This window comes from Schistocerca nitens, chromosome 1, assembly GCF_023898315.1.
Source record: "Schistocerca nitens isolate TAMUIC-IGC-003100 chromosome 1, iqSchNite1.1, whole genome shotgun sequence".
NCBI classification, from domain to species: Eukaryota; Metazoa; Arthropoda; class Insecta; order Orthoptera; family Acrididae; genus Schistocerca; species Schistocerca nitens.
The window spans coordinates 114084448-114097481 of record NC_064614.1 but is presented as its reverse complement, the minus strand read 5'-3'; the positions used below and the strand labels follow the sequence as shown (position 1 = coordinate 114097481).

Here is a 13034-nt window from a genome sequence, read left to right as displayed (position 1 = left end):
TGATGAACTCTTTAAAGTTCGGGGATCACGCTTGTAAAGGGCGGTAGTCACTATGTTTAACCACATATTTTCTTTACCGCTCAGGGGCGGTATTTCAGTCAACTAACAAACTAATTGTTGACTATTGTTTCAATAGTTGACAAGAGAATTACGCCGTCTATTTACGACACGAACCGATATTTTATGCGTTGTTGGTGTTGGTGGTAATTGTTTATATTCATCTGATGACCTTCCATAAATCTACATGTAATATAACTTTTTATTTTCTTTATTCACAGATGGATTTATGTGTAGTTAGTGGCGCTAACGACCGCCCTTCTTTTCCACCTAGTATTGCTCGCCAAAAAAGAATAACAGTGGAAAAATATTACCGGATGTTATTTGATGAAATTCCTTCTAGTGACAACAATGATGAAAGTGATGACAATGACGCGACACTCATTTTCGCTGAGAGGTGTAAAAAAGTTTGTTGACCCAAAAATAGTTTCAGTGGCTCTTGCTTCATCCTCTGTATACAAAAAATAAATAAATAAAACCGTCTCAAATCAAAGCACATAAGCCTTACGTAGACGAAAGTATTCACCGCGAAATCAGTAAACATCAGTCTATTCACTCATCATCTAGAAGACGTGCAGTTTACAGTTCAAGAAAAATCCTGGTCCTGGTGTGGATGTGTTTCGTATGCAAAGTACCTTTCTGTCTGAGAGCAGGTAAAAACTGTTTCAAATTTGAAAGAAGTTGAACCAAAGTTGAACCACCAACTGTCGGACTTCTATACCGCAATGGAGTGATAGTTAGCTGCGATGACCACGTTTAATACAAATATTTTGTTCTTGTTAGGGTGAATTTTTACAAAATTACTGTATAAAACGTATCACAATAATAGAACTAAAGTGTTAATAGAGGACCAAATGTGATTAATGTAAACTAGTTTTCATGCCATTGTAGCGTCTCCTGGCCAATCGTCATAAAAAGCGTGTGACAGAATTTCTTCAGTGTGTGTAAGACCAATTAACATGTATCGATATAGTGCCACGCACACGGCGAAAGAGAAATAATTTAAACACGAATAAACATGACCAAGTGAAGCAATAAAACAAGACTGTGTAAACATTTCACGAATATATTATGTGTGTATGTAGAAGATTCATAATTATTTGACGTTTTATGCATTTTTTAACTTTGAATCCATGACGTAATATTATCTTTGAAAATCGTATCCTTGTTAAATGAATTAGTGATTATGATCTGTGCCTCAGATAAAAAAAGACAATTCAGTACAAGTATAAATGGTAAAAAGCATTGTAATAATTTCTCTGTTCTCTTTGGGTTTCGTTACGAGTAACACTTGCGTGTTAAGCAAATGTATATGGTGGCCGTAAGTCTTTTGTTCATGAAGCTTGAGATCCGCCATTAGGCGAGTTGTTGTAAAAAGGTGTGTAAAATTAATGCATTTTTGTTTGAATATATAGAGTTTGAGCAAATATGTTTTTAAAATAATTTGTAAAGTTGGCAGCCATTCGTCCCGTAAATAATTTAGACATTTTCAGCATTTAATTTAGCGAAAGCCGCTGTACCAATCTGCGAGGGCAACGGCCGCAGACGCGGCACATTTCAAAAATATTTATTTCAGGCATCGCAGTCGCCTCGCCGGTAAAGCGAGGTAACATAATAATATTTAACATTTTCTTACAGATTCCAGCAGTGACGGCAGACTACGTTATATTATTAAGTGCATTTCTCAGTTTGATTTGGAAGGTACTGTGCGACATGTTCTATGCGGGCACAAAAATGTAACGAATAACTGTGTTATGACTTTATCATTTTCACATTTTGTGGCAAGGTCTACTCTGTGAAACTAAAGTAACATTTTACATTTTTTCCCTGAGATTAAGAGAACGCGGGCTAGCCGCGCGCCTGTTCTAATTAACAGTATTCAAAAATCCACTGCGTAACGTAACCAACATTCAGTGCTGTAACGATCATTTGAATTTCATTACTGACTTTTCTGAATACGATGCAAGGTAGTGAGTTCAGATACAGTTTTCTGTCTTTCTTGATTACGTTACAGTAGCAAGTGAATGCTTTCTACATGATTATCCAGAGCAGATGTGGAAAGGCAATAATTTGATCCACGGTGTGCCACATTTATGATAAAAGTGTTTATTCCCTCTCCAACTCCATGTCTGAACTTAACATATGTATGCTAGTGTGACTCATACAGCCAAAGTGAAATATTTACTCAACATTAGTCAAAGTTACTGGCTTTTATGAAGAAAGAATTACCAAGTAAAGACAGTGTAATAACATTGAATCAAAACCATAGCAACTTGTTACAAATAATTTTGTGTACTGCCGTCAGCTCTCAGTTTCAGTTTTATATCAGTCTGAACATTGCAAATCCAAACTTTAATATCGTAAAGCAAAGTTACTAGTTACCATGTACCAACTTTCTTGCTGCTACACATATATAATCATATCTAAATAAATAAAACTACAAGCCGAATAAAATTAACTCCAGTAGTAAAAAAGTGAGAGGTGGAGTAAGGGAGACGGAATACCATCCTGGGGTAAATTTTTATGTCGTTTACCTGCCCCTCGAAGAGTTAAGAGTTCAGTAAGTTTAATTCTTTTCACCCCAGAATCCTACTATTGGAAGCAATTACTATCGATTATCAAGCTTAAGTTCATTCGGAGCAACATAGTGAGAGTCAGTTGCTACGTGATTTCACGGCGCTTACACTGTTTAGGGACCGAGCGAGGTGGCGCAGTGGTTAGACACTGGACTCGCATTCGGGAGGACGACGGTTCAATCCCGCGTCCGGCCATCCTGATTTAGGTTTTCCGTGATTTCCCTAAATCGCTCCAGGCAAATGCCGGGATGGTTCCTTTCAAAGGGCACGGCCGACTTCCTTCCCTAATCCGATGAGACCAATGACCTCGCTGTCTGGTCTCCTTCCCCAAACCAACCAACCAACCAACCAACAGTGTTTAGGCGCCAAGCTGCGCACACGAGGATGATCTCGTCTGTGCGGAGCCAACGGAGTCGTCTCCCCTGTGGTATGCAGATGTGAGAGGCCAGTCGCAGAGACACCGGCTGCTCTCGGCGCCCACAGGCAGGAGGGGGTCTGTCCGTTATAAGAGCGGCGCGCCGGGCCAGCGACCTGCAGTCCGCACACCGCAGCCATGGCCACCAGAAGCGGCCCACAGGCCGTGCTAGCGCTCCTGTACGCGGTGAGTGGCAGCACATTTACGAATTAATTCATCTGTTAAAAACCGTTAATTCAAGACAGTTTCGACAGTCTTAGCTGTCATATTCAGGTCTTAAACATCTTTCTTGTAGTAAAACACGTTCATTTCATACTGAACCTCATGTCAAGTGCATAAAACTCAGAACATTATAAACGTATGTCATCGCTAGAATATTTAAAACTATACAACACCTTGTATGTTTGTAAATATTTTACAGCTGGTTAATTGATCCGTTAAAAACCGTTGAAAAGCCAAGATCGGACAAACTACTTTTTAATTCAAGACAGTTTCGACAGTTTTAGCTATCATCTTCAGGTCTTAAACATCTGTTTTGTAGTAAAACATGTTCATTTTACACTGAACCTCATGTCAAATGCATAAAACTCATCATATTATAAACGTATGTCATCGCTAGAATATTTAAAACTATACAGCACCAGCCGGCCAGAGTGGCCATGTGCTTCTAGGCGCTACAGTCTGGAAACGCGTGACCGCTACGGTCGCAGGTTCGAATCCTGCCTCGGGCATGAATGTGTGTGATGTCCTTAGGTCAGTTAGGTTTAAGTAGTTCTAAGTTCTAGGGGACTGATATAGTGCTCAAAGCCATTTGAACCAATTCATACAGCACCTTGCATGTTTATAAATATTTTACCGCTGACTAATGTTTATAATGTGCTGAGTTTTGTCCACTTGACATCTTGTGCACGAGATTCAGCGTAAAATGAACATGTTTCGTAACAAAAAAGTTTGTAAGACCTGAAGATGACTGCTAAAACTGTTGAAACTCGTTGTCTTGAATAAAAAAGAATATCTTGTGCGATCTTGGCTTTTGAACGGTTTTTGACAATTACAGCAGATCGCCCTTCAATATTCTCATAATGAGAAAATTCAGTTAACTGATCTGTTTTGCGATGAAAATGTTTTGTCTTATAAAGTGAAGCCACGTTTGCTCTAGCGATATTTTTTTTCTCGATGGCAGCTGATTACAGAAGCGCCCATGCATGTTATTCCTGCTCGACCGTCAAGAGTGGTCTTTTTGTTTACGAGGTGTGTTCAAAAGTGGCTCTGAGCACTATGGGACTCAACATCTGAGGTCATCAGTCCCCTAGAACTTAGAACTACTTAAACCTAACTAACCTAAGCACATCCCACACATTCATGCCCGAGGCAGGATTCGAACCTGCGACCGTAGCGGTCCATTTACATAAGGAGCGTGGGAAGAATAACTGTTTAACTGTCTCTGTGCGCGCTGTAATTAATCTAATTTAAACTTGTACCGATAGGTATTGGGCTGTAGTGTATTCCTAGAATCATCATTTAAAGTCGGTTCTTGAAACATTGTTAAGTAGGTTTCTCGGGATTGTTTACCTCTGTCTTCGAGAGCCTGCCCGTTCAGTTTCTTCAGCGTCAGTGTGACACTCTTCCACGGGTCAAACAAACCTCTACGACCATTCGTGCCGCCAATCTCTGTGTACAGTGTCCCCTTCTAGAGTCGTGTTTGGTACGGGTCTCACTCACTTGAACACTATTTTAGGAAGAGACGCACGAATGATTTGTAAGCAATTTCCTTTGTAGACCACATTTCCTTAGTATTCTACCAATAAACCGAACTTATCCCGCGTTCTCTTCCGTTTCCTCCGGTGTAACGCTTGTTGACACATACAAGCGAAGGTAGTGAACGCTGACTATATTTTTCCAGTATCCTGCCAGCGAACCGAAGTATGGCACCTGCCTTAGGTGCGACTGACCCTATGAGATCATTCCATTCCATTTCCCTGCAAATTGGTAAGCCCAGATATTTGTATGAGTTGACTGATTCTAATTGTGAACCATTTATATTTTATTCATAGAATTTTATGAAGTTCATAATTTTACCTTTAAAGCAAGTTACCGGCTTTGCACCACTTTTAAATCTTATCGACATCTTACTGAATCTTATACTGAGATAACTACTGATATTATCTGCCAGTTCATTAATGAACAACCCGGTTCCAAACACACTTCCCTGGGGCACGCCTGAAGTTACTGATACGCCTGTCGATGACTCTCCATCAAAGCGAAGATACTGCGTACATTTTCACAGCTATCTGTTAATAGATTGTTAGCATCTCGTAAAACGTGCTACGTGGTTAATACCTCCACCACACGTTAAATTTAAAGAATTTGCAGGGTCGCAGGGAGCATGATAACGTGTTACTAAAATGTGAAAATAACTCTCGCTCTTATATGTATTCGGTAGACTTATTAGGCATACCCGCACAATACTAATCAGAAGCTATCGGTTTCCGATCAGAGGGCATCGTTGACATACTACCTTTCGACGAGTGTCATTCTCAGCATCCTAGAGCGAACTGTGTCTCCTATAATGCTAATTTCGAAAGACTATGGTACATTCTTCAAAATTTCCTTTTCAAAGGTTTTGCTGTCGTTTCCACCACTCGACATATCATATTTAATAATGTAAAATACTGGCGTTCGGCAAAGTTTGTTGTTACATTACGTATTGTTTTCTCTGCCGCGTTAGACAGTAAGACATCCTTCCTGTTAAGATCCCGCCTCTTATCTTTCACTGCACCAAGATTGTGTTGTTGTGGTCTTCAGTCCTGAGACTGGTTTGATGCACCAAGATTTACATAAGGAAATTCAAAGATTTCTTGGGGAGTAACCTCGTCAACAATGATTTCATGTAACTGTATACGAAATAAAAGTTGTACGCTATGGTGAAGTTCAGCAGATTGTTGAGCAAAGCGACAGTTTTCCGAGAAACATCGACACACTTGCACAACACCAGAGAAACATCACAAATTTTCCATTATTATTGTTTAACGTGTGTTAAGTAAGCAAAGATAACCAATATCTGTCCTACACATTTTGTATTTTAAAAGACATCATGGTTCCTCTGAGGCAGTCTTAGTAAAATATAATTGCTCACTATTGCTCAGTTTCGACCGCATAGACATCATCAACTGCCTTGCACTACACACACACACATGGCTTCTAGGGGCAACAGCCTTTATTTCATCATTAAGAAATATGATCTTACGCTAAAGTTTTAACACATTAAGTCAAATAATGAAGTTAGAAATTGTGTTGATGTCCTGAGTCAGCGTAGCACGTGGTCGCAAATTAGCCAGACTGCATTCATCTAGTGTTTAGGAATGAGAGCACTTTGCGACTTCCAATAAACTTTATACATAATTTCAACAACCTCAGCGAAACCATGACGACGTCTAACCAATGTTTGATAGTTGTGGGGCCCTAGAAGAAGGAAAACCACTTACTCTTTGCATTACTCATACACATTTTATCTGAGTTGCTTTCTACCCCTTCTAGCTTGTCTCTTCCTTTGTTGTTTTATGCAATCACTCTGGCTTCGAATGTCATTGGATATCAGTATTTCACTGATACAACGACTGGACTGAACTTTTCATAAAGTAATCACGGTTTAAGATTGTCGATGTACCTTATCAACGTAGGAGTCACATGGCGGGGACTACTGACGGACGATGACGTCGAGTCGGTGTTAGGTCTATACATGTACATGATACTTCTCGTTTAAGTGTTTTCCAGAGGGTACATAGAACCATTTTCATATAATTTCTTCACCATTCCAATCTCTAATAGCACGTGAGAAAACTGGACGCCTAAATCTTTCAGTGTGACCTCTCATTTTTCTTATTTTATCACGATGGTCATCTCTCCCTGTCAGGTGGGAGTCAAATATGTATTTTGGCATTCTGAGCAGAAGGTTAGGGTTGAAATATCGTTGAAAGGTCTAACCCCAACGAGAAACTCAGTAGTCGTACTGACTGCAACCCCAACTTGCTTATGACATCCGTCACACTCTCCCGCATTTCACGATAATACAAAACGAGCTGCCCTTCTGCAACTGTTTCGATGTTCTCCGTCAATTTTGTCTGCTAAGGATCCCACACCGCGTAGCGGTACGCCAGAACAGGACAGACAAGAGTCATATAAGCAGTGTCTTTAGTAGATAAATCACAAGAAGCAGGTACTTGAAATGGTTACACCAGTTTGTCACTCTTGAGCCGATGTCGTGAAGTTAATTGCCCATGCCATAATTCGATTGTCGGTTATAAAGGTCGGTGCTTCACGGGGTATGAGAACAACGGATAAGATTTAGTGTCCCGCCGGTACTACCTGTACGCCCTGTGATCTGTGCAAATGTTTCCAACTGACGCAACCTGGGCAGTTTGTTTGTAGGGTGTCTTGAGTGCAACTGTCTCGCACAGATGATGACTCTAACGAGTGCGCTGATAGTGTAGTATCGTGTTTCTGATGATGATAAAAGAAGCGAAAAGGTGAACTCGGCACAGGGTTATTTGGTAACCGTGATAGCGTTACGGAGATGTTTAATAAACTCAAGTGGCAGACTCTGCAAGAGAGGCGCTCTGCATCGCGGTGTAGCTTGCTCGCCAGGTTTCGAGAGGGTGCGTTTCTGGATGAGGTATCGAGTATATTGCTTCCCCCTACTTATACCTCCCGAGGAGATCACGAATGTAAAATTAGAGAGATTAGAGCGCGCACGGAGGCTTTCAGACAGTCGTTCTTCCCGCGAACCATACGCGACTGGAACAGGAAAGGGAGGTAATGACAGTGGCACGTAAAGTGCCCTCCGCCACACACCGTTGGGTGGCTTGCGGAGTATGCATGTAGATGTAGATGTAGATGTAGATGTAGATGTAAAGGCACATGCTACCCGTATCCAATGGCACCAAAAGGGTCGCCGCGTTTAACGCCCCCTTCCTATAGACAACCTCCACCAACAGTGCCTTATGTCCTCGCTTTATGAGACCCAGGGGAGAGGTTTGCAATTAACCAAGGAGTACTGTGATCAGATATGGTATACCACCATTTCCCTTCCCTTGCCACCTGACAAATGGCGATAAAATTTCTTTCGTAGCCAGATTTCGAAATATAAGTACTACCACCGAAAGGAATACCATTGCACAAACATATGCTACAACCTCGACTACATACACATTTCTGTAGATCGTAGGAGGTACAGTGTAAAGAGTAAGTATCAGCTCCAGTTTTCTTTCAAAATTCTCTAAACAGATTCGGATACCGAAACGTTCTTGTTACGTGGAATCTCTGAATCAAAAATCATGACATGAATCCGAATCCCGCTAATTTTGCGTAAGTTTCTAGTGTCCTAAATAATGCTGCAGCGTCTCATTTATTACTTCAGGCTGGTCGGTGTGGCCGAGCGGTTCTAGGCGCTTCGGTCTGGAACCGCGCGACCGCTACGGCCGCAGGTTCGAATCCTGCCTCGGGCATGGATGTGTGTGATGTCCTTAGGTTAGTTATGTTTAAGTAGTTCTAAACTCTAGGGGACTGATGACCTCAGATGTTAAGTCCCAAAGTGCTCAGAGCCATTTTTTTTTATTTACTTTAGTTTCGCAACATTGCTCTATTGATTTTCCTCCCTTGTCCCGTGTACTGGTAGAGACACTTTTTCAGTAGCGGATAGTGTTGTACCTGTGCACCTAGGGTCACATGGTGTTTCTTGGTCGGTGTTTCAAACTAGTGACTGATATTAAAATCACATGAAGGAATGAGCACGAAAAGTCGCCATAAGCAGATTCCGGAATTTTCTACTGTTTTTGTTGCTATGAGCCATGAACTTGTGTTTTGTGCAGCATTTGTAAATAATAGGAGCTCTACACATTTAAGTGCTGTATAATGTGTAAAGATATTTGAATGATATTGATAATTCTTCAGTAAAAGAGTTTAAGATGAGATAATTCCAGTATATTTTTAAAATTGATTACATATGATGAGGGCAGTTAAGCCATACTTTATCGGTTATGCAGCATCTTGTACCCTGAAATAGAGAAATGTCTCCTACCATGCAACACGTGATATTTGAAAATGAGCAGAGTTTCTTTAATGTCTTAATAATTTCCCCTACCTTGAAAATGGAAGTAACTGTTACTTTCCAATAACTTTTAACTGGTTTTTGACAATTCTCCTTAGTTTGATTTCACTTGGTTATTGGATAGGTGTGTAGTAGACTAATAATGTAGCGCGTAGACTATAAAATGTGGTAGTGACAAGATATTTTCGACTCCAACAATTTTAAATTTGAATAGAATATTTGTTCCTAACAAGGGAACCCCCCATCGCACCCCCTTCGGATTTAGTTATAAGTTGACACAGTGGATAGGCCTTGAAAAACTGAACACATATCAATCGAGAAAATAGGAAGAAGTTGTGTGGAACAATGAAAAAAATTAGTAAAATATACATACTGAGTAGTCCATGCACAAAATAGGCAACATCAAGGAGAATGTGAGCTCAGGAGTGCCGTGGTCCCGTGGTTAGCGTGAGTAGCTGTAGAACGAGAGGTCCTTGGTTCAAGTCTTTCCTCGACTGAAAATTTTACTTTCTTTATTTTCCCAAAGTTATGATCCGTCCGTTCGTTCACTGACGTCTCTGTTCACTGCAAGTTTAGTGTCTGTGTTTTGCGACCGCACCGCAAAACCGTGCGATTAGTAGACGAAAGGACGTGCCTCTCCAATGGGGACCGAGCGAGGTGGCGCAGTGGTTAGCACACTGGACTCGCATTCGGGAGGACGACGGTTCAATCCCGTCTCCGGCCATCCTGATTTAGGTTTTCCGTGATTTCCCTAAATCGCTTCAGGCAAATGTCGGGATGGTTCCTTTGAAAGGGCACGGCCGATTTCCTTCCCCATCCTTCCCTCACCCGAGCTTGCGCTCCGTCTCTAATGACCTCGTTGTCGACGGGACGTTAAACACTAATCTCCTCCTCCTCCAATGGGAACCGAAAACATTTGATCGCAAGGTCATAGGGCAACCGATTCCTCCAAGGGAAAACACGTCTGATATATTCTATACGACACTGGTGACGGCATGTGCGTCACATGACAGGAATATGTTGTCGACCAACCTAACTTGTACACTTGGCGAATGGGTAAAAAGATTCTTCTACCTTGCCCGATTTAGCTTTTCTTGTGGATGTGATAATCACTCCCAAAAAAGTGATGAAAACATAAGAGTTTGTCACATAAACCGAAAATAAAAAATTAAACTTTTCACTTGAGGTAAGACTTGAACCTAGGACCTCCCGTTCCGTAGCTACTCTCGCTAACCACGGGACCACGGCGCTCCTTGACTCCCAGTGTCCTTGATGTTGCCTATCTTGTCATAGACTACTCAGTTTGTATATTTTACTAATTTTTTTCATAGTTCCACACAACTTCTTCCTGTTTTCTCGATTAATCTGTGTTCAGTTTTTCAAGGCCTATCCACTGGCCAACTTATAACTAAATCTGAGGGGGGTGCGATGGGGAGGTTCCCTTGTAAGTACATGACAGTATTGTACGTTGGAACAGTTTTTCACATTTGGAAGAACCTTGATTTTCCGCAGTAATTTTAGTCGTTTCATAAAAAAACTGCAGCGCACACACACACACACACACACACACACACACACACACACACACACACTGATGAGCCAAAATGTTATGTCCACCTGCTTAAAAGCTTGTTTGTCCGTCTTTGGAACGAAATACATCACTGGTTCTCCGTATCAGAGATCCGACAGTTTGTTGGTAGGTTTTTTGAGGTATGTGGCATTAGATATCTACGCATAGGTCATGTAAGAATTCGTAATTTGCGTAAGTAACGGGCCGCTGATTTGCGTATGCGATGTTGGCACCCGATACCGACCAAGATGGGTTCCATAGGATTTACATCAGGCGAATTTGGTCGCCGAGACATCAACGTGAGTTCACTATCACTACGTTTACGTGGGACATATATTCCGGAAGACAAAAACCGGATTTTGGAAACCCTTTTTTCGTTGTCTTGTTTACATGTTAAGGCTTAAAGCGGATTTGCTAGCCCAGTTAAATATGGCTGCTTGAAAGCAGCTTTTCCCATTTCCGATTTAGTTAGCACATCGCTATTTCTCTTCAATTAAATATTAGAAGTAGACAGCTTCATGCTCAATGTAATATTTCTATGTCTCCTTCACTGTGCAAAAAGTCACTCTGTCATTATCAGCAGATTTAAAAAAAAAAAAAAAACTCGTACCCTGACAGCCCAAGTACGTTTCAAAAATGGTTGTGCGTTTACAGGGTAGCGGGAATCGATTGTGGATGTGGAAAACCGGCAAATAGAAGCGGATTTCCGGAATCGATTTTGGAGTGTTTACATGGCTAACCAAAAGCCGTATTGGGAAATCGGTTTACGAAATACGGTTATGGGATCCCATATAAACGTGGTGTATAATGCTCCTCAAATCACTGTAGCACGGTTCTGGCGCCGAGACACGGACAATTATGCTGAAAAATGGTTCAAATGTCTCTAACATTACGGGACTTAAAATCTGAGGTCAACAGTCCCGTAGACTTAGAACTACTTAAACCTAACTAACCTAAGGACATCACACACATACATTCCCGAGGCAGGATTCGAACCTGCGACCGTAGCAGCAGCGCTGTTCCGGACTGAAGTTCCTAGAACCGCTCGGCCACAGCGGCCGACAATTATGCTGAGAGATGACATCGCTGTCGGGGAAGACATTCAGCACGAAGGGATGCAGGTTGTTCACAGCTGTCAGAGTATCTTCGATTACTGCCACAGGTCCCATGCAGGCGCAAGAGAATGTCTCCCATAGCATAATACTGCTCCCATCAGCGTGTGACCGTGGCGCGCTGCACGTTTCGAGCCGCTGTTCACCTCGATGACGGCGTTTGTGGAGACGACTATCGACCTAGTGTAGCAAAAATGTGATGCGGCCGAAGAGTCGACACGTTTCCATTGATCGACGGTCGAATCCCGGTGGTCCCGTGCCCACTGCAATTGTAATTGATGACGTCGTTGGGTCAACATGTAGACACATAGGGGTAGTCTGCTGCACAGTTCCGTGTTGCCGCGCGGGATTAGCCGAGCGGTCTCAGGCGCTGCTGTCATAGACTGTGCGGCTGGTCCCGGAGGAGGTTCGAGTCCTCCCTCGGGCATGGGTGTGTGTGTGTTTGTCCTTAGAATAATTTAGGTTGTGTGTAAGCTTAGAGACTGATGACCTTAGCAGGTAAGTTCCGTAAGATTTCACACACACACACACACACAGTTCCGTGTTCAATAACATACGACGGACCGTGTGCTCCGAAACACTTGTGCGTGCACCAGCATTGTGCTCTTTCGAGAGGGATACCACAGATTACCAACTATCCTACTTTACAAAGCAGACAAGTTTCCGAACTCCACGTTCTGCGAGCAGTCGTGGACATCCAACCATTTAGCGCCTAGCTGTAGTTTCACTGTCCTACCTCTTTCCGTGGATGTCCACACATTAGCATGAGAAGATTCGACCAACATCGACGTATTCGAGATACTCGATCACAGGCTCTGCGTAATAATAATCTGCCCTTTGTCAAAGTCCTCTTATCTCAATGGACTTCCCCATTTACAGTCCATATCATCGCTTGGATGATCCCCCGTCCGTGTCTGCTCCGCTTAATACTTTTTTACCGCGTCACGTGCGTGCCACTTCACCAGGCGGCATCCAACGCTGCGGTGAGCAGTGGTCATAGTGTTTTGTCTCATCAGTGTAAAGTGAGTGCTATCGTTTAATAATGAAAGTAGAAAATATATTACACTTATATTACGGGGCTGGGAGGAGGCGTAAGTGTGAATAGTGTTCTACTCTCCTTAATTGGCGGTTTAGATTTAATTCCTCTCTCCTATATCAATTACGACAGGTACACTACCCTCGCTTCGCTTCCAAATTT

General features: G+C 42.1%; 1 protein-coding gene across 1 annotated transcript in view; it reads left to right on the top strand.

The window, feature by feature from the left end:
• The first annotated feature begins 3185 nt into the window (after window positions 1-3185).
• Window positions 3186-13034, top strand: part of LOC126258162 (MHC class II regulatory factor RFX1-like) — a 113385-nt gene continuing 103536 nt past the window's right edge. The window contains exon 1 of the mRNA XM_049955660.1: window positions 3186-3234. Within this exon, the coding sequence (XP_049811617.1) occupies window positions 3187-3234 (48 nt within the window). The 5' untranslated portion in view covers window position 3186. The remainder of the gene's footprint in view (window positions 3235-13034) is intronic.